The sequence below is a fragment of the Pezoporus flaviventris genome, unplaced genomic scaffold, assembly GCF_033815535.1.
Source record: "Pezoporus flaviventris isolate CSIRO_AGI_PZ_B2104156 unplaced genomic scaffold, CSIRO_AGI_Pfla_v1 ptg000002l, whole genome shotgun sequence".
In the NCBI taxonomy this organism is placed as follows: Eukaryota; Metazoa; Chordata; class Aves; order Psittaciformes; family Psittacidae; genus Pezoporus; species Pezoporus flaviventris.
Window position 1 is genome coordinate 83945311 of NW_026892550.1, and position 22221 is coordinate 83967531.

Genomic DNA, 22221 nt, shown 5'->3' on the forward strand with positions numbered 1-22221 from the left:
GCACTCCGAAGTGTCTTTCCGATTTAAATTTTTCTTTGCTTTTTGTCCATATTTGTATGTGTCTGTAGGCTAAAATCAATTTACTACCATCTGTAGACTCTCTATGGCTCAGCAAAGCTTTTCTAAAATGTTTATAGAGAGCTATGATTTTTAACACAAGAGATGCCACGTGTAGCAGCTACCATTATTTATTATTCAAAGGCCATGTTCCGAAACACATTTATCTGTTTCAAAACCATCTATGGAAATAAAGCTTGTAGCACCAAGAGGTAAAAGAAACAAATGTTAGACCTGTTTGTGGAGATGAAAAGTAATTATATTTTTATAATTTATATTTTAAAGCACAGTCAATTTGAGGACAGAGCAGTAACTAAGTTGAAGGATGGATCACTTTGTATACCCCCAGATGGTATAAATTGGTGTAAACTTTTATGTGCTATCTTATAACAAAAAGTACAGAGGTGTAATTACCCCTGCTTTTACTTCTCTGTGAAGTGGAAGCCCAAGAGGACCTCTTGCTATTGACAAGATGTATCTTTTTGCTTACTGAACTGTTTCTGGATTGAGAAGGTAGTATGCATTATACAATTGCAGGGAAATAACCTTCTTTGAAGCTGAGTGCTGCAATGTCTCAATTTATTGATGTTTGTGGAGGTTTATTGACTCCAGAAATAATAAATTCTCCTGGAGACCCATGCTAGGGTACATGAAAAACAATGAGGTGGTTGGTGACAGCCAGCTTAACTTCATTAAGGGCAAATCGTGCCTGACCAATTGGCCTTCTATGATGGGGCTGCAGAACTGATAGATGGGGACAGAGGAATTGAAGTCATCTACCTGGGCTTGTGCAAAGCATTTGACACTGTCCTGCATGACATCCTTGTCTGTAAATTGAAGAGACATCAATTTGAGGGATGGACCACCTGGTGGTGTTCAAGACCAGCTTGGACAGAGCCTTGGGTGACATGGTTTAGTGTGAGGTGTTCCTGCCCATGGCAGGGGGGTTGGAACTAGATGATCTTAAGGTCCTTCCAACCCAAACTGTTCTGTGATGCTGTGATCAATGCTTGGAGTGTGGCGAGGGGCTGAGCACTGGGCTGGGGCATCATGGAGAGGGAGAGTCACATCACACCTGTGACTGACTTGTGCCATGAGGCCTTATGGCTGCAGCCCTTTAGCATGGGAGTGTTAAATATGCTTCCCTAATGTCTTTCCACAGTTGTGCCCTGAGAAGGTTCTCAAGGAGAAATGCAGCTGGGTAAACTTTCTTTTCTTGAAGTGCTCTTGATGTCTGTGGGTTGAAGGATCAATATCCACTTGATGGGAGATGCAGTGGCTGGGATTTTCTGTAGCAATAATTCATGCCTATAAACTACAAGGGCAGAAGGTGGCTGTTAATTAACAGAGATTTGGAAAAGATTAACTTCCCCATCTAGAGAGTCATTGCCTCCCCTCCCCAGCCCTTTACCCCAAGTGGCTGTAGCTATTACTCTGGAAATATCCAAGGAGAAGCAGATCGTAATAACAAGTCATTATGTGCCTCACAGCAAAAAAATGTTACCTTTTTTCTAGTTTCTTAGACCACAGGTTTGGCAATATTTTCAGATTTTCCCACTCCCACTCTTCTTGACACAGTTACTGTGTCGTTCTTTTCTTATACAAAGTGATAGCTCTACCTTCTCAACCAGCTTTAGATGCTGGACTCTCACATGTGTTGGAGTCATTTTCTGTTCCTAGGGATGAATTTTATCCATGCAGTCAGCCCTGGAGGAAGAGATGCAAATAAGTCACTTTGTTTTACAGGCATGACTTCCATCAGGGGTCTAATTTGGAGAAAACTGTCTGGAAAATAATACTGAGTGGCTTGAAATGTCTATTGCAGGCTTCCTCCTCTATAAGTGGGAGTGTGCACAGCAAGGAAAGAGTTGCAGGGGGGAGCACCAGTGCCAAAGGTCTGTTCCTCACACTTGACTGGCAGATTAAATTCTTTTTCCATGGTCCTTCTGACTAGCCATGGTGCTGTCACTGGGCTTTTCCAAATGTGGGAGGTTAGAGATTAGGTGTAAATGGAGCTGACAGTTAAGACAGAGCAGTGGTTTTGAAGACAGCAGATCTATTTGCAGACACAAATGAAGGAGTTCTTGCTTTTGTTTCATCTAAATCCTCCAGACAATGATTTTATTGAGGGAATCCACCATGCAGTGCTGTTAGGGAGAGGATGAGATAACAATTATTTTTGGAGCCAGGAATGAAGGATTTGGATGGTAGAGAGCTAAAGAGAACCCCCAGATGGTAATTTAGTATCTTCTGAGTTGGATTTCTTTCTTAATTTATCTAAGAATATGATCCTTTTTCTGGATTAATATACATTTTTAAATGCAAATGTCTGGGTTTATTTTACTTCTAGGAGTTTCAATTTAGATCTACCATCAAAGATGAATGAGAAGACATGCTTGATTGGTCTAAGAGGTATTAAAAGACATTGCTTGTAGAAGAGGAGGTAAAGCTGTTGCACCTCTCTTCTGTGGTAGTGAAGGAGGGATAAGCTTTCTGATTATATGTGAAATATACATAACATGCCAGTCATTCCAGTAGCTCAGCACCAAGGAATGAGAAAGGTTATGGTCTCCACGAGACAGTTCTCTCTGTCACTTTAGCCCCATGAGTGGTTTTCATAGAATCATTGAATGGTCAGTGTTGAAAGGGACCTTAAAGCTCATCTAGTTTCAACCCATGCTATGGGCAGGAACACCTTCCACTAGACCAGTTTGCTCTAAGCCCTGTCCAGCCTGACCTTGACCACTGCCAAGGAGAGGGGACATCTTTTCTTTTTTTCCTGTTGTTTTCACTTCAGCCATAATAGTTTTGGAAGTGGCATCCTGGATTTTGCTGATTCCAGAAGAAAATCAGATTTTGTGTTACTTTTGGAGGGAGGGACAGACAGACGGAGGGTGAGAAGCTCTTAACTCCTGTTGGGTTACTGAGCAACAGGCAGGGTTTTCTTTGTTCTTTCTAGCACATGGGTGATTTGGTGGGTTGGGGGTGCCAAAAATATGCCATTCATTACACTTCATGCTCTCTTTTAGCTGGGATGAGAAATATAGCTACTGCTTAAGGCATTTGTCCATGAGAACATTTATTGTGTGAGTATGTCACAGGGTGAGTGGTTAGGCTATTAAAATTTATGAGTTTACAGCCCTGGCAGTTTTGGGGTAGAGAAGAAAATAGGTTTGGAAAGTATACTATATGAATTTGTTCTGGTATTATTGAGAAGCTAGTATTTCCATTTGTAATGACTGCTTGTGAGTCACTATGTGGGCAAGATGAGTTTTAAAAGGACAGTGAGGAAAATTAAATCATGTGTCTAGAACTGCTCTGAAGGTGGTGTCTGATCACTGATGGGCTACAGACTGTGTCATTGAAATGACAGAGCAGCTGTCAGTCCAAACAGAGAGGCATCTGCTCTTTGATCCTGTTAGAAAAATCTCTGCCTGGGGCCCGAAGATTTTTGGGGAAAAGTAACTAGAAAACCCTCAAGAAAGTAAAGTGCTGTAATCACTCAGGAAAGGTTAGATGGATAACATGTCATAAAGAGTTACTCTCATTTGTTGAAGAAGCACTTATGCTCAAATTAGCTTGTTGATGGGCATATCATAGAAGGTGCGTTTTGAGATTTGAGTGTGACTGCAATTGATTGTGGGAAAATGAAGAAGTAACGCTAAACGACCTCTGTTTCTGAAGAGCAAATACTGTGAAATAAAAAGCTCCATTTGCAAAAAGTACAGAAAGAAATCTTTCCTTTAACAGAAAATGACCCGTTTTGAAAGAGAGTGTTCTGTCATGAGAAGTTTAAATTGGAAGTATGGGTGAGAATTAAGCAGATATAATTGAGAGCAAACCCAAATGACTTGGATAATCCAAGTCATCCTTCAAAAGCTAGTTAGATCATTTACCGAATATTTGACAGCACCCTCAAGAGGTCAGGGCAAAGAGACAGACTCTTACTGAGTGGTGAAAGTGAGAAAGGAACTAAGAGCTACAAAAAGAAGAGGTGAAATGCAGTTGCCTTTGAGGGTTTCACAGCTGATGAAGCAGACTGCTTTATGTAAGTTCCTTTTCTTGGTTAGGCTTTTCTTCTCCTGAATATGCAAGTCCATTTGTTTGTGCAGGACAGTGGTTTTTATAGAGACTGCTTTTTAGTTGGAAACTGCTGTTTGAGTACTAGTTTGTAAATGATAGCTCTTAAGTATTTGTTACTGAAAAGGGGATAGGGTTCAACCTGTTGAGCGCAAGTCAAATTCTGTGTGATTGCCATCAGCTACTGGGAAGTGGGGAAAATTTAAGGTCAGTGCAAAAACCTTTACCTCCAAACTTGTGTCTTAAATGTGACGAGAGGGTGTATTTTGGATCCAGACAAAGAAGTGGTGTTGGGGAAGTTCGTCAGTGTTTTGCATCAGTGCTTGCTGGGTGTGGTTTATTCCAGACAGCACAGTCAGGTGGATTTGGTGATGGGGGGGCACTGAAAAGTGTACATGTACTTGCATAGGTGGTCTTAAATTCAGTAAAACTGAAAATTAAATAACTACTGAAATGTATGTGTTAAATCCTGTGAATTAGGGCAAAAATTGTTCAGATTAGTGAATGATGGACTGAAAATAAAGTCTGCTGGGACAGTACGGTGAATTTCCCCAGATTTCCTTTGTCACGGCAGACAAACAATTCTACTCTTGGTTTCACAAGCAACCGAGACTTAATTAACACTTAGAAATTGCTTTGAGTACTTTGGGTGAAAAGCTATAAAGTTATAATGATATTTGATTAAATGCAAAGAAAAGCAGTGCTTTTCTTGAAGAATGATTAGAGTTTGAACTTCTGTCACAAGGAATCATTTTCCACTCTGGAGGCAGCCGTGTTTTTATCAGCATTCTATTCTTGGTGCCAATGGCTTGTTTCTGTGGTGGAGATAAAGAGGCTAGGAGTAGCATTTGTGCTGTACCACCTTGGTATGAAAAGCCTCCATCCCAGTGAATGAGCAGGAGCCCACCTTACCTGGTGCGTTCAGCTTTACATGTAGTAGAACCTTTAGGGATGTTCACTAAATCAGTTTTTATCACACATGCACAACTACATGCTACTTTGGTCAAGAAAATGGATTTAAAACCGTTTGGAAGGTATGGGAGAATGCTAGGAATAAAGGGGAACTTCCTGATTTTCTGCTGTAAACCAGGCTGTCTTCTTGTTCTGCAGTGGTGAGTATATGTGGACTTCCTTGCCAGTAGGGAGGAAGGCGCTGCAAATGTCATTCTTCTTTCCCACATTATCTGAGTTATGTAGCAAGGCATCTTTGGCTCAAGTGAGGCACAGGCTAAAAGGGCTGAGGAGGCTGCTTCTCAGTGCTAGTTTTCTGCTGTTGCTACCTTCAGGTGACGTTCAGAAGAAACATCAGTTTTTGCTGGTGGCTTACACATTTCTCTTGCTACCCCACCTGGGAAAAGGCACAAATCAGGTATTTAAATCCAGACTGATGTCTCTCCCCTGACTACTGCTGCTAAGAAATGCAGAATGTAACGTTGATTAAGAGTGGGTCGTATAACAGAAGTGCTGGGAAGTGTGCTGGGAAGGAGTTTCTTCTACACTCCAGTGATCCAGAGGAGTCTGAGACCTTTTTAAAGGTGTTTGCTCTACCTACCCTCAGATATAATTCACCACTGGGTCCCCTGGGCATTTCTTCATTGTTTATGTTTTCTGTGACTTTGTGTGGTAAGACACATTTTCTGCTCAAAGGGTGCAGGGAGGAAGATATTTGGCTATCCTAAGAAAGGAGCTTTGATGGGAGAAATTAAAACCTAATGTTTGTGTACATAATTGAAAGATTGAACTTCAGTGAGTAAATACTTGTGAGAATTCTGCAAAGGATGAGTGAAGACTATATAGATAATAAAACAGTTAAAACTATTCTACTGAAAGTGGTAAAGTTACTAGTAATAGTACCTGTTACTGCAACACCTGTCCTGTGAAGATGGGCTGAGAGAGTTATAGTTGTTTACCCTGGAGATGAAGAGGCTCTGGCAAGACATTAACTGCAACCTTCCAGTGTTAATAGGAGGCTTATAAGAAAGATTGGGACAAGCATCTTACATCCTGTTGCAATAAAACAAGAGGTAATGGTTCTAAACTAAAAAAGGGTAGGGTTAAACTAGAAATAGGGAATTAAAATATAGGGTGGTAACGCTGGAACAGGTTGCCCAGAGAGGTGGTAGATGCTCTATCCCTAGGAACATTCAAGGTAAGGTTGAACAGGTCTCTGAGCAACCTGATGAAGTTGAACTAGATGATCTTTAAAGATTCCTTCCAACCCAAACTGTTATATGCCTCTATACTTACAGCACCTGCTGCCTACTATCTCAACACTATGCCTGTGGCTGCTGCTGTGGGAAGCAGTTCCATTGTGGTGGTCAGTATCTGCTCCCATACTACCAGTGGAGGAACTCAAAAAGGTCACTTATGAAACTCCAACAGTACTGATAGAAGAACCATTTTTTTCCATTACTTCTTTTACAGCATCTTTCCCAAGAGTTGTCGCCATGATGGTAGAACCTGTTGAGTTTATATATCTTAACACTATTCATGGAGAAGTAGCTTGACCAAAAGTAGCCTGTATAGTTTAAATAGAAGATGTAATTGTGTCATTTATTTGCAAACATGGACATTCTACTTGGTATAGACAGACTTCGTGATATATGTCTGTTAAAAATGGAATGCGTGTCCACTTTCAGATCAGTTGGAGGCAAGTAAAAAGGTTAGAAGGAAGGTTAAAGAAGAACTTGTTTATGACCTTTTATTAAAAAGAAATAAAAGCTGCTTTTCTGGGAAGGTGAAGAAGCTGCAGGGGAAGAAGGAGGAGAGTGCTGTGATGATAGGTCAAAATTCCAAGTTTCCAGTTTTGCATGAACTCAATTCAGAGTCACAGGATCACGTTGTGAAATGGGAGATTAAAAATCAAAATGAAGTTATTGTTCTGTGAGAACATGATGACCTGTGGAGAGTGATGTATGCCACATCCTGCTGAGGATACCTGGCACCCTTCATCACCCTCCAATCTGCAAAGCCTTTCGGCACACAGGAGCGGGGCAATATATGAATGCTGAAACACCTGCAAATCAGGCTCGAGGAGCAATCAGAGTGTGATAAACATTAATTAGTATAATACCCAAACCCTTAATGGAGGAAGGAACGTTGATTACACTGTCTCACTTGGGATTTCTTTCTGCCAGAGATGGTGTATGATGACAGTTTCTGATTACACTTACTCAGACGTGAAGTAAGACTTTAAAACCTGCTTAAATACAGAGAGAGAAGAGCAGAAAGCAAACAAGCTGATCTTTGAGTGGTTCAATGTATTCGGCTCTTTATAAAAGCATGGTTTTGCCTTTTGCCTTTCAAACTTTTGAGGTGAATTGGCTTTTTGAACTGGCTCTGAATGCTTCCCTGGATTGCTGTAAACCATAAATGTCTCGGCAGCCTTTCTTTTGCTCTCTCCATCTTGATCCTGCAATGCTGCCAGCGCTGGGGCAGAGGTACCGTGTGGGAGTGGGGAGAGTGGGGCTTGGGCTTCTCACAGACCCTTTCTGACTGTGCCAGTCATTGCTGCATCAGCTCTGTGCTGGCCCACCACAGTGCATAGAAACATTCGTTGTGGTCAGGCTGTTTGTAAAGGAGACTCTAGTGCCTCATAAAACATCCTTTGTTGGCCAGCGAGAAACCCCTTCAATATTATAGCCTAGCTGTCTAGGGCTGCTTCAGCATAGTGGATTGTGCATCAAAACCCGGAGTTATGGGTACCAGGGGCAATGCATTGATGTTTCCCCACTACTTCAGCAGCCGAAGGAGCCATAAAAGCCCATGGCCTTTTTTTCAAGAAGATTCTTGGGCAAATTAATACTTGGAAAAGCTTGACGCTTTCTTCTTCTCTGCAGCATGCAAGTGGAAGAGAGCAGTGATGTGCCTCTGGGTCCCAGGAGAGAAGCAGGTGAGGTTGGATTAGGTGAACTCTAGAGGTCCCTTCCAACCCTAATGATTTTGTCCTTCTGTGAAGGGGCTCAATAACCTGAGAAGAAAGGTGAATGTTTAGCTCCCTCAGCACTATCTGCTGCTGTTGCTTTCATCATAGGATGATGTCTCCCCTCCCCTGGGAGGTAGTCTCTTCTCACCTCATCAGTGGTTCTCTCACTTCTGGAAACCCACTGAAACTTGTCCTAGAGGCAGTGGTATTATGCTGCTTTGGGTGCTGGTGCTGTGAAAGGGTGAATGGCAGCCAGCACTGTTATCATCCCTTGTTACGCTGCTCCAGCCCTAGCTACTTGGAGAGTCTTGGGATGTAATAAAATGCAAGAACCATAAATTCTGTCGCTTCTAATTCATGCCTTCTGCAGTAAGGGAGGAATTTAATAAAAGCCCACTTTGTGGGGGAAGGAATTAAAAAAGAGGCAGCTTGACTTTTAGGCAAAAAGCCAAGATTTTACAGAGCAAATTTATCGTAGGTACCCCAAAGCTCAGAACAGCAATGCCAAGCCAGCCCCCAGCCCCCAGCTGGAGCTTGGGCTGGGAAGGAGACCAGGAGCCTGATCTGCTGTGATGTGTACAGTCCTCACTTAAGAGAAGTCATTTAATACTTCAGCTGCCTTATCCTCCTGTGCAACTTCATTTCTCATTCTGCTCTGTAATGTTCTTTCTCCTTGGTTGGTCACTTGCTTTTGTACTTCAGACATGAAATTGAAGTTCTTGGATATTCTGGAGAGGTTTGTTCCCAGCCTCTGCTGCCTCACCTTTCTCATTCACCTTGGTGTGGAGTTTGCCTCTCCTCTCTCCCACTTCCCAAGTTTTGTCATCCCTGTCACTTTTGGGTGATGTGTATGCTCAGCATAGACCACAAAGGGTCTCCTGCTGCTGTGATGCTTCCTCCCAGCTGAATTCTCGCTCAGGCACCTTTCTGGGAATCTGTCAGCCTGTCTTTAAACCTGCTGATTTTAAACTTCATTCTCATGCTGTCTGATCCCTAGCAAATAGAGACGGTAAAAAGCAATCTTTGATTTTATGCCTTTAAAATTTTTTTTGGCACTGTGGAGCACTAGGAGACCCTCATAGAAACACAGTAATATTGCCAGTGCTGACAGCTGTCCAGTGTCCTCATGTCAGATTCCTAATGCCTCAAATATTTTTCCTATCAGATTAAGACAACAGTAATTTTTCCTCCATGATCAGCCACAGATGCAGCAGAGGAGGTCTTTCAGTAGCCACCCAAATGTGAGGGGTCAGAGGAGTCATAACAAAATAATGGGAAGTGATCTGCTCCATGGCTGCAGATGGCACATCTGCATTTAGAGGATATGGGACGAGAGAGGAAGGCGATGAGGGAGTAAACATGCTGTGGGTGTTGGAAAGAGCTGCCTCTAAAATGGAGAGGAGTTTAAGACAGCAGGATGGGAGCTTTAGGAGAAAGGAATAACAAAATCAATTGTGGGGGTGATGTATAGGGGGCTTTTCTGCAAAAAAAGATTTCAAAGGGAAAAAGAAAGCTTGAATCCAAGCAGCTGAAAGAATAACTTTAATATCTGCTTAGATCAGAAGTTTCTATGGAGTGAGAGATAATCCACTAGATAATCTGCCACATACTACTTCCCCAAGGGAAAGCATTGGGAAGGGAAGGTTGGTTTGGCGCAGTGCCCCGGATGTAAAGGCAGGTGATTTTATCTTCCTTTCTTCCACAGGCCGCCTTTCCACTCATCTCAAAGCATGTGTCCTGCCCAAAGGGAGGGGCTCTTGCTGTATGCCTGGTGCTTCTCTGCCACTCCAGAGTCATACTGTATCGCTGAAGAGGTTTCTCAAGCAGAAAGGAGTACAGAGAGCAAAATCACACAGCACTGGCTGACAGTATTGGCACATAGGTTCAGATGCTGATGGCGGTTTTGGCTGTCTGAGTGCAGGGTTGTGAGGGGCACTAATGGGCCACTTTATTAACACTTACCTTCCCTGTCTTGATTGCAATTGCCTTTCAAACAAACACCACTCAGTAACACACTCCTTAAAAGAAGTTTGAGGTCTGATTGCCAGCTTGCTTCAAACACTTTGCCTCTGAAATCCGTGGCAACAGCCCTCTCCATCCATTCCTGTTTCCTTTCTTTACAAACAGTGGTTGACTTCTTTGAGTAAGTTCAGTTTCCACAGCAGTAGAAATACTAAAGTTGCTGGAAGACACTTGAACATGATGGGGTTTTCCCCCCATGTATTTTTTCAAAATCAATATGGTACATTATCTCTTTTAACTAACACGTGCACCTGTATCTTGAACTGCACATGCGTAACAGCCGTGCACATGTGGCAGAATTTGGATTAATTGGATTGAGGGGGTTTAATAATTTTTTTAATAGTTATCTTCCTCAGCAGCAAATAAATTCTGTAGACTGGTTTGTGTTACTTCTGTGTTATGGGCCTGCATTTGTACCACCTCAGGTGAAGGGGTTTTGGCAGATCTCCTAAAGTCAGTGGGATTTGGCCTGCCAAATCCCAGACTCAGTCACAGGAGAAAGTACAGGGTGCCTCAGAGAAGAGCTGTCGTGGTTTGAAACACCTGAACTAGCATTGGACAACTTCCCCAGCTTCGGCTGGGAACTTCTTCACAGCTAGCAAAGGAGTGAGTATGGTAGAGGAGAAGGTTGATACTTAGTAGTGAAGCACTGGGGATAATGTGGGTCACGAAAGGGAGCAAGGGAAGCGTTTGACTACCTCACTTGACATGCATGGAGTGGAAGGTAGGGGAACAGTTGCTGGTTTTCAGGTCTGAGTTTGCATAACTATTTGCTTAACACTTCTTTCTGGGAGAGAAACGTGCTTGTCAGCCCTGAGAACTGTGTCTGGGAATCAGCAGCGTACTGGGTAAAAGGCATTTGATACCTTGCGTTTACCTGGAGCTTCAGGAAGGTGTTGTTGAGCTCTTCTAGCAGAGAGGTCTACTCATGGGTGAGAGGGAAAATTGCAGCATTGATTTGAGTGAGAGCAGCCAAGCAGAAATAAATGACCGGGTTTTTTTTTTTTTTCAGCTTTGAAGGAAGTAAAAATAGTCAGATGTCCCCAGGAGCAGGGCTGGAAATAGTGTAAATCAATACAACTGTGAAACATCTAGAAAAGAGGTGAGCTGTGAGGTGGGAAAATGTACTGGGGAGGGCAGTTATGGAAGATGTAGGTCCTTCAGAGACATCTCACAGTTTAACAAACTGAGGCAAAAGGACAGCCCTATGACACATGAAATTTGCTGCACACAAGTGCTAGGGAATGCATGCTGAAAGGAACAACAGAAACTACTCTGAGAGCCTATCAAGTGTGTATGTGATGTGGACTTACACCACTGAGACAGAGGGAGGGTGGGGGAAGGAAACCATGAACAGATTTGTACTTCTTGTTGGTACAAAATACAAGCTGTTAGGCTGTGTTTAAAATAAAAGGATGGGGAAATGGGGAGTAATTCTGAGGGGAATCTCATGAGGTTCAGTTTTACTCATCTCCCACTCCAAAAAGAATAAAGTAGAAACATGCTGTGTGCTTCCCTGCCATATGCATAAGGAAGGATTTTCATGTCGCCAGGAAGAGGGAAAAATGGCTGTAAACAGACAGAAACACTTAAAAGTGTTCAGAGAAAGAAGTGGGGTTCTTTCAGAACAATACAAAGTGAAAAGGCTGCTTGTACTTGTGTTTTTTTTCACTACCTACAGTAGGGGAGCTTTTGTGGAGTCTATTTCTATACTGTAATAGAGAATGTGCTGCACAGAGTGAAAATGCTTGAAAAGATGGATTTGGTACAGTTTGAAAATGGGAATTGTGGATCATTGCTGTTAGTGAATTTGTTACTAAAAGTAATTATGCAGATAGTGGGAGCTCTCTACTCAAAAGCAAAGAGGAACTTCTGGTAAAATCTAAATACAATAGTTTGAATTTTACAGATCCAACAGAACTCATTGCTATAAAACATTGCTGAAGTGGAGTTCTGTCTCTCCTAATGGGTTGTATAGCCATAAAAACGTTCTTTGATGACTTTGTTAGAGGGGTGAAGATTCGGAACAGCTTTCAGATTTTGATCTTTGGAGAACTTGCTGGTTATGCATGGGGAAGGAAGGTATCTTCTGAGAAGGTGGCTCCATAGTTCCATGTAGCTGATGCCTCCTAGCCTCTGGTTGACCCTATGTGACAGTTCTTGCAAAGTGGTAGCGACTGTGCCTTGAGCACAGCCAGGACAGCTTCCTTTGAGGGGGAAAGCGAGTGAGCAGATATGGGGTACTTAGTTGCTGGCTGGGATTAAATCACAAAACAAGAAAACTTGTGGGTTAAGAACAGTTCAATAATTGAAGTAAAATATTATAATAATAATAATGGTAATAATTATTATTTGTAATGAACAGGGAAATTTTTTAAAAGATAAATAAAATCCACAAAGACAACTGATGCAAGTGAAAAAAATTGCCCAGCCAGTCCCTGAGGAGTGGCCTCTGGCCAACTTTCCCCCAGTTTATATGCCAAGCATGATGCCATATGATCTTGGATGTTCCTGTGGTCAGTTGTCTGTGTCCCCTCCCAGCCTCTTGTGCACCCCCAGCCTGCTCACTGGTGAGGTGGTGTGAGAGGCAGAAAAGGCCTTGACTCTGTGTAAGCACTGCTCAGCAGTAACTAAAACATCCCTGGGTTATCAATGCTGCTTCCAGCACAAGTCCAGCATAGCCCCATGTGAACTACTATGAAGAGAATTACCCTAGCCAAAACCAGCACATCTAGTTTAGCAGAAATTTTGCAGGTCAGCGTGCTTTATTACCCCAAATGAGGACCTGATGTTGTTTAACTGATGTGGAAACCATGCCACAAAGCTGTGAAGCTTTGTAAGAATGGAAGAAGTTGTTCAAGAAACTGCTGGTGTAGTAGAGGTCCCAAAAAGCCTTGTGTGTCCTGAACTCTGCCCATTAGCATGTGTTGCCTTTCATTTTATTAAAAGTAATTTTAATTAAAAATATGTTGGCAGTTAATAACTGGCTGTGGCTTTCTTGTCATCATACCTGCAGAGGGCTTGTGACACTCTGGTGTGTCAGAAAAGCTGCTGTTCTCCATCTTTCTGTGCTGTGCCTCAAGCAGCTACAGGAGCGTTGTGCTGTGAATCATGGACTAGACCTGCCTTGCTGTCAGAGTACATAAAGCTCTCAGTGGGAGCAAGACAAGCATAGCTCAACCAGCACTGTTTTGCCTTATGAAACAACCCAGTCCACCGAGATTCACATCCTTTCCTGAGGGTCTGGCTGCTGCCAGAGAGTCTCCAGCTTTGGCTTCTTCATGTTAAGAAAGATGCTTTCCTCCTAGGATCTCCCAGCGGGTGGAGGCCAGCCGGGCACAGCTTCAGGCAATCGGGGAGAGGGTCACACTGGCCCAAGCGAAGATTGAAAAGATAAAGGGCAGCAAGAAGGCTATTAAGGTAGTGACTTCAGTGGAGTCTGCATGGTCTCCCTTCTTCCTTCCACCTTTCCTCTTTACTCCTGATGTAAGCTATGAAGAAGAATAGGCTGCCACTCATCTCTCCATGCCTCGCTGCTGAGCAGGGTTGTGATGAGAATCCCTTTCCTGACTTGGCCAATTTATGATTTCTAGACCTATGAGCCTCACAACTCTAGGCCTTAGGAGGCTTATATAGGTTGCTGCCCCTGCTGCTTCCTGAGAAAGGGCATATGCTTAACTAAGCCAAACATCCTCACACTTCAGGCTTATAGACACTTTGTTTGAACGAAAGCTGCTGTTACAAAGCCTCCTCTTAGTGCATCTTAATCCTGTTGAGCCATGTAAAACTGCTGAAAATCCTTTGGTCCCTATTTTTCTTACATTTTATGTAATATTTCTAACTCCCTAGTGGAAGCCTTTCTGACTTCCTAGTACTTAGAGAGAGACGCTCTGGCACTTCCAGTTTTAGAAGTGACAGCCCATGCATGTTTGGGTCCAAGGCTGTCCATTCCCACTGGCAGCATAGATTCTGTGCTTGCCCCCCTCCTGGAATCATAGAATGGTTTGGGTTGGAAGGAACCTTAAACATTATTTAATTCCAACCCCACTGCCATGGGCAGGGGTTGCTCCAAGCCCCGTCCAGCCTGGCCTTGAACACTGCCAGGGATGGGGCAGCCACAACTTCTCTGGGCAACTTGTGCCAGCACCTCACCACCCTCACAGTGAAGAACTTCTTCCTAATATCTAATCTAAACCTCCTTTTTGTCAGCTTAAAGCCATTCCCCCTTGTTCTGCCACTACTTGCCCCATAAAATCCCTGTCCTAATTTCTTGTAGCTCCCCTTAGGTACTGGAAGCTGCTCTAAGGTCTCCCCAGAGTCCTTCTCCAGGCTGAACAAGCCCAGCTCTTAGCCTGTCTTCATAGAAGAGGTGCTCCACCCTCTCCTAAGTATTGCTGTATTATAGGGCTGCCTAGTTGTTGAGGTTTTTCAGTCCCTCCTTGTTCCTCCACAGGTGTTTTCCAGTGCCAAGTATCCAGCTCCTGAACGGCTGCAGCAATACAGTTCAATTTTTGCTGGTGCAGAAGACCCAGCTAAACAGAAATGGCCAAGACACAAGATTCAGAGCAAACACCGAATGCTGGATGAGAAAGCTCTGCAGGTAAGGAGGAGGAGAATAGACCTTGAGATGACCAAGCAAAGAGAAGCTGGGAAGCTGCTAGTCTCTTTGAAGAAGTAGGCCAGGGCTTTTGGATGTAGGCTGGGACCAGAACATCTTTTTAGTTCAGCGTGTTGATGGGTATGTCTTAAGTCAGGCTGGGAAGCTTGTAGAGCTGCCAGTTGGAGAGGGCCGTGTCAGTACAAGACCTTGGCTGGGTGGTTGAGTGCACTGTGTGGATGTCAACTGCCAACTCTCTGGAGCAGTTCTATGTCCTGAAATGCTACTGTGTCCTGTAGCAGTGCTGGTGGGTGCTGCTGGCTGGGCTTAGGGCTTCAGATATGCATAGCGAGATGACTGGAATCAGGGTCATAATTGCTTGAAAAGTAGTTTTTGAAGGCTCCAATACAAGTGGTGGTGTGAAGGGAAAGGTAAAAGTGCGTGGGAGTGTGTCAGGAGAAAGGGGAGTCAGAGCGTTTTCTGTCCTAGGAAGGCATTGTGATTGGGTATTGTCCCTCCCTGGTTTTACATGTTGAGGAGGAAGATCGTTTTGCTTATTTACCTCTTTCATTTGTGCTTTGCTTCTCCTTTGCCTTATATTCAGCTATTGTAGGTTGCAAGCCTGTCAGTACCCAGCACAGCTGGGGCTTCCAGGTGTGCCTATAGAACTGATGTGTGTAGCTGGTGGTGTTGAAGGAGTTCCTGAAGTAGCACCACTCTGCCTGACTGGCAGAGGAGCTTCTTAAGGAGGTCTTAGAAGTTTTGGGTTTGGCAAGAAATGCTGCCAAAGGATTTTCCAGCAATTTGGGTCAAATCCCTGGGGTGGAAGGAGAGAAGGAAGAGTTGCTGTTCTTAAAGTTGAAAAGTTGCTGTGTATGCACTGTGCCAGGAGTAGCAGATGTGCTCTTCTTGCAGGTTAGGGATTAACCTGACAACTTCCCTACTCTCCATCCCTAGAGAGACTTCCTTCCTCATCCTTGTGTGCCTCAGCCCAAAAATAAAGCTGCCACTGAATAATTTATCATGCTAAACTTTGCTGAGTGTTAATGGAGCTGAGACCTTGCACGGTGAGATGGTTATGAATATTTCAGCCAGGCCACGAAGCAGGGTTGCTGGCCAAATGGACAGCTGGCAAACTTGAGCAAGGTTCATGCTTCCTTCGAGCACAATGGGCAGAGCTGTGTGTGGGACCTGCTGCTGAACAGCCAGAGGATGCTGGTTGCAATTGTACTGTCTTGCTGGTGGCCCCATCCCATCAGAGCATGATGGGGCAGCAAAGGTAGGCAGTGAGTGGGCAAGGGTGATGCTTTCCCACCCTGAAGGGCTGGTGGCAGTATACAGCCACTCACACAGGGAGGGGATTGGAGAGGGCATCAGCTGGTAAAAAACAGTGTCCTGCAAAGAGCAAATGGTGTGCCCATTCAACTGGCCTGCTGGCTCCAGTAGGCCCTGCATGACCCTCCCCACAGCACCCCATGTCACCTCTTCCCTGTTACAGGTGGTCTCTGTACATTGCCATGTTCCGCCCTTCATGACCAGGGCTGCTTCAGCAGAGGAACTGTTGCAGGCCCCTAGGGATGTTTGTATTTGTTCCTCCCTTCCTGTGTCCCATTTCTTCATCCTCCTCTGGGGCTGTTGATCTTTCTCTGGCTTTGCTGACCCTACCTCATGCCGTGGTCTTGTTACTTTTGCCAAGCTCATACACCCTAGCTTCTGCAGCTCTTCTGTGGGTCTTCTGTGGGGTGAGGGAACACTGCTGGCTGTCAGACGATGAATGTGCTCCTGTGCCAGGAGCATCTGGCACAGCAGTGGGGCTTGGAGCAGCCAAGCTCTGACCACATTCAAGAGGGACAGGCCCTTCTTGGCCATAGTTGAGCACAGAGCCTGACTTATCTTGCAGTAATGAAATGTGACAGAGGGAAGTCTAATGTTTGCATTTGTGCCTTCCTCAATTATTTAGGGCTTTCAGCAGAGGCTTGCTGCCTGTTTTCACTTCTAATGAGGGCCTCTTTGCTGGGAGCAGTTGCAGTGGCCTTTGCTAACTTCACTCGCACATGCTTCACCAGGAAAGCAAGTTCTGCTTTTGTCAGTTTGAGGGTAAGTGGTGGCAGCCTGTGCTCAGCATTTAGGGTTTGTGCTCTGGGGGTAACCAGCTGCGTTGGAAATGTGTGTGGTTCTGCAGTGTATTTAAAAATGCTTCCCCCCTGGGAAATTCTCCTTTCCCACTTTGCATCCCAATCAAGAGAAAGCTCAGCTGTTGAGAGGCGCTGTTTAGGCTGGTAGGGCAAGCACTGATGGATAAGAGTGCCAGAAACAAGGTCCTTGTGGTAAGCCTGGAAGGCCATTTGCTTTGCACATTGCTGTGGTAGCAGCCAGGCAGAGTTCAGCAGTGAGTTGGGGCTGGCACTGGTTGCTGCCTTTGCAGTAGGAGCTGTGTCTGGGTGCTGTCCTTAGCAGGCTGGGAAACAGGGTGGGAGACATGTGCCTGGGCTTTGGAAGAAGTCCAAACAAAAGCTACAGTCCACTGCTGGAGCAGTCTTTCTGGGCTTCAGAACTGTCAGTAACTTGGTGTGTCTGTGAATTCTGCCTCTCTCCGAGTCCACCATGGGCATGGGGAAGCTAAACCAGGGGTTTGGCACTTGCCCATCTTCAAGTGCTTTTTGAGCTAGCTTCAGCACTCCCTTGGCACTGAGGGAATGGAGTTTCTGGTGTATCATACCAGTTCCCTTTGTAATAGTACATGCTGAATTAAACTTAAGCACCAGGATCTTTGTGTATATTTTAACTGTAGGGTCTTAGGAAGAAAAAGGCCTGGAAATGCAGCATCCTTAGGGATGTGATCCTGCCAGGTGCCAAACCCCAGCATTCCGTTGCCCCCCATGCCTTCAGTATGCCAGTGCTGCCGAACCTTTGTCTTAAGGCTTTAATGTCCCTATAAGAAAACTGATGTTTTAAATGGCATGTTAACTTGTGGACTTGACAGTTGTACGACGTGACAATATGTAGCTGTTATAAATTTCAAACCATATCTAGGTAGTTGACTAAGACCAGCACTTTGGTGTCATTTAAGTTAAAAGGGTTATGAAGAGCCTCACATTTCTGAGTAATACTCGTGTTTAGTGCTTTTATAACTGCCTTAGATGAGACTTATAATAAGTAAATTTAGGTAATGGTTGGTTTCTCACTATGGCCTTAAAGCGACTCACATACTTCCAGTGCTAACTGAAATCTACAAAGAGAGAATTAAAAAAATACATATATGACTTGGGGGCTCAGTGTGTGTGAGCAGTTCTAGCAACAACGTCAGCACTCCCTCATGCTTAAAAAATTCAACATTGGCAAATGAATATTAATGCTTCAAAAGAACCTTTATTTTTGAACCTCTGCTTCTACAGCTTCTAAATAAGAGTTTGTTTATTTTTGCCTCCTTGCCTCTGTAAAAATTCAGGATGTTTGTTTCAGTGTGTTTTTCACACATTGGAATGTGTTCTTCGGGGGCCAGGGAATGGATTCAATCAAAACCTCCCATTTTTTTTCCTATAGCGTTTTATAGGCTCAGAGCATCATACAAACTCATAGCCGATTAACTGAGCTGTGACTAAGCCATTTCCCAGGATTTCTGGCTACCAAATTCAAGACTGAAATTTCAATCATCAGGAACTGCTCATGTTGCTGAGATGTGGTCTTGAAACTGAACCCATGGTGATCTCCATTTCCCCCATACAAGCATAAGAAGGGAAGAAGGACTCGGAGGATGGGATAAAGCGGGGATGCTAGAAGTAGTGAGGCAGTAGGATGCTGTGGAAGGTATTTGGAGTGGTCATTTTCTGGTGACAGAAGAAAAACAGAAGAGTGTGGCCAGTTATTAACAACCTGTCCTGGGTAGTGCTCTGGTTTTGTCTGGTTTGAACACCTACCACCTCATAGCTGCCAGGCTGCTGCTTGCCCTAGTTTGTAAGGGAAAAACAGGAACCGTGAAGGGGCTGAGGGAAGTTGTGAGAAGGGGTCTGGGGTGGAGGTTTGTCCATCCCGAGCTGTCTCTGGGTACAGGAACTGTGAAGGGGCTGAGGGAAGTTGTGAGAAGGGGTCTGGGGTGGAGGTTTGTCCATCCCGAGCTGTCTCTGGGTACAGGAACTGTGAAGGGGCTGAGGAAAGTTGTGAGAAGGGGTCTGGGGTGGAGGTTTGTTCATCCCGAGCTGTCTCTGGGTTCAGGAACTGATGCCTTTACTTCCTGTACAGCAGTGTGCTGTGGGCAGTGAGCTCCATCTCCCCAGAGCATGTGGCAGCAGGCACTGTCACGCTATCTGAAACGCTGCTCTGATCTGGGATGGCAATTCCTGTGCTCTATAAAAGTAAAGCAGTTCAGATGTAATAAGTCCTTTTCTAAAGGGAGCTCTATATATTATGCATGAAGTTTTAGAACCGAGAGAGAGGAGATTTGAGTTCATTAGAGTTGAAAACTCCTGTAAATCCCTCAGGCTTTGCAGAACCATCTGGCACACATTCCACCCCGCGCACTTTCTTCTGCCTGCTCTCTTACCTCGTGCAGGCACTCTGCTTTTTCCTAACCTCTTTTCCTTTGCCTTCCCTGCATACGCCACCAGTGGGATCACAGCTCTTAAAACATCAACTGAAGGCAGCAGAGGGGAGGTAATAGAGATGTTTGGAGAACTCTGCCTGCATGAAAATGTCTAGTAGCTGGAGACACTAGACTTTGGTGTTTGATCCCTGCCTCTGGCTACAGAGTCCTGATTGTTGTTTTATTTTGGTGGATCCAACATCTGTTCAGTACGACCCATCCGTGGCACCAGAAGTACATGCCATGAGTCTGAACTGCTGAAATTTGTCACAAGTGTGGGGTTGCAATGTTGTCCATGTGCTTCCCTGCTCAAAGGGAGGTGGAGAGGGAGCAGTAGGAGAGATGTGGCTGTATGTCTTACTACCTGTTATCTCTCTTCTTGCAGGAGAAGCTCAAGTACTACCCTGTGTGTGTGAGTGCCAAAATTCACCAGGAGGACGATGCAGAAGAAGGCCTTGGCAGCCTCCCCAGGAACATCAGCTCCCTCAGCTCCCTGCTGCTGTTTAACACCACCGAGAACCTGTGAGAGCTGGAGCAGTGCTGTGCTGCTCACCTGCCCCTGCTTGTCCTCAGAGGAGCTTTCCCTTCCCCAGGGGTAGCAGTCACTGCTTGCTTCCCTGGGTGTCTTGTGTATCAGGTTCCTGATAGGACAGGGTTTGATTCCTCTCTGCTGGCTTCCAGCTAGCAACCCTTTTTTACCCACTCTTCCCCTTGAGTGGAAGGAGTTGTTTTGTCTGTACCTAATCCTCCACTCACTTGTTTTCAACCCAGTTTTGCATGTCCCTTTGCTGACTTAGTTTTTCCTGTCATTCCCCTGTAATTTCTCTCCAGCCTTGAGAGCTGCTGTCACTCCTGCCCTTCTCTGCCCCATGTGCCAGCCTAGGTACTGCTCCTTCTTTTGATGATTCCTCACAGCAATGCTTCACCGCTTTTGCTGCTTTTGTATCTCCCCTGCCTCCCTCACTGCAGTTCCCATTCCCATTGGGCTTTGCCTCCTTCTCCTCATATTGAAGAGCTTCTTTAAGCCCTTTCTTGAGCTTTCAGTTGCTGGACCTTCTCTTTCTTCTCCTGAGCTGTGGATTATTTCCCCTGTTTTTCCTCCTGGAGCTTGAGTGACAAGTCAAGGAGAGACTGGTGTCCTGCTGCAGGGAAGGGGAGAGCTTGGAAATGATGGCAGTGCAGCAGGGCTTTGTTTTAGGATGAATGTGGAGGCTGCACTAGTAGGGTGGGGAGCTGATTGGAGAGGAAAGAAAGGAAAATGGGGCTAAAAATGGGGAGGAAGTTCTTCACTATGAGGGTGGAGAGGCACTGGCACAGGTTGCCCAGAGAAGCTGTGGCCACCTCATCCCTGGAATTGTTCAAGGCCAGGTTGGATGGGGCTTGGAGCAACTTGGTCTAGTGGAAGGTGCCGCTGCCCATGGCAGGCGGTTGGAGCTGGATGATCTTTAAGGTCCCTTCCAACCCAAGCTATTCTGTCCCTTCCAACCCAAGCTATTCCTGTGAAGGAAACTGGAAGGCTCAACATGACTCGTGAGTCAGAGGTCTCCACCACCAAGGGTGCACTGTTTCTTCTGGTTTTGGCTCCTGAGACAGCATCACTGAAATACTTGTCCTCTACCCATAGGTACAAGAAGTATGTTTTCCTGGATCCTCTGGCTGGAGCAGTGACCAAGACTCATGTGTCTCTGGAAACAGAGACAGAAGAGAAGCTCTTTGATGCTCCTCTCTCCATCACGAAAAGGGGACAGCTGGACCGACAGGTGAGATGCAGCTGTGGGGATGCAGCTACTTTTCCTTCAGGGGACTTCTGCCCAGGCTGTTCCCTGCAGTGCCCTTCTTTGCTGCAAGAAAAAGCAAGTGCATAGTCACTAACTTACCTCTTTGTTTTGGGTTTCTTTTAGGTAGCTGAAAATTACTTCTATGTGCCAGACCTGGGGCAGGTGCCTGAGATTGATGTGCCATCCTACCTGCCAGACCTGCCTGGCATTGCTGCAGATCTCATGTACAGTGCTGATCTGGGCCCGGGCATCGCGCCGTCTGCCCCCAGCAGTGCTATTCCAGAGCTCCCCACTTTCAACACCGAGTCAGTGGAACGTTTGCAACCAGGTATTTCTGATTCCTGATCCCAGGACCCTGTGGAAGAAAAAGGCAGGGATTGCTAAAAGATGAAGACAAGGCAAAAAGACCCTTGGTGGGGATTTAAAGATGGATATTTGAGATAGATAACCTCTGGCTTGTGCTTGGGCCTGAGTCAACCTGCTCAAGTGCTGGCCAGTCTCCTGGCCCCTTCCGTCCCTCACCCTCTGCATGGCTAGAGAGGTGGGAAAACTGTGTGCCTGGGGTCTGGCCCCATGGTGGGACGCTCTTGTGTGAGTGGGATGCAGCTGGGGAGGGCAGAGTAGGGGAATCTCAAGCCCTGCCTATTGTCAAGAGATGCTGCATAGGGTGGGAGCACACTGCTGTACAGTGTGTGCTGAGGCCTCTGCTGTGTTGCTGATGAGGCATGAGAAGCTCTGAGCTGCAGCTTTCACTGTGCTGTCCTCTGGGACTCTTCAGATGCAGCTTGTTTCATCTTTCAGACCTTCAAGAAGCTGAGCTAATGCCGCCTCCTCCACCACCACCACCTCCTCCACCGCCTCCTGTTATGCCAACTACCGTGCCTCCTCCGCCACCCCTGCCCCAGCCCCCAGCCCCCTCTGAGCCAGCCCGGACAGGGAACGAGCAGAGCAGCAGTGCTGTGCCTGCAGGTAAGGGCAGGGCATCTCCACGTTGCACCAGCAGAGTATAGCTCTGATGCCTTGGCTTCAGCCCATGGCCTTTTTGGTTCCCTGTAGCTTCCTAGCCTTCTGGCAGAGGAGGGAAGCTGCAGTGAGAGTGCAAGGTGCTCCCACCTGCCTGGTAGCTGCAAGCCTTCAGTTTGGCAGGGCTCCTGCTGGCTGGGCTGAGCATAAGCCTGTCACT

General features: G+C 45.4%; 1 protein-coding gene across 4 annotated transcripts in view; it reads left to right on the forward strand.

Moving 5' to 3' along the window:
• The window catches only part of WASHC1 (WASH complex subunit 1), a 44149-nt gene that overhangs the window by 19476 nt on the left and 2452 nt on the right, over nucleotides 1-22221 (forward strand). For all 4 annotated transcript variants that reach the window (XM_061444807.1, XM_061444806.1, XM_061444805.1 and 1 more), the window contains 6 exons: nucleotides 13393-13504; nucleotides 14538-14684; nucleotides 19646-19782; nucleotides 20885-21020; nucleotides 21162-21366; nucleotides 21840-22007. In XM_061444807.1, the coding sequence (XP_061300791.1) occupies nucleotides 13393-13504; nucleotides 14538-14684; nucleotides 19646-19782; nucleotides 20885-21020; nucleotides 21162-21366; nucleotides 21840-22007 (905 nt within the window). The remainder of the gene's footprint in view (nucleotides 1-13392; nucleotides 13505-14537; nucleotides 14685-19645; nucleotides 19783-20884; nucleotides 21021-21161; nucleotides 21367-21839; nucleotides 22008-22221) is intronic.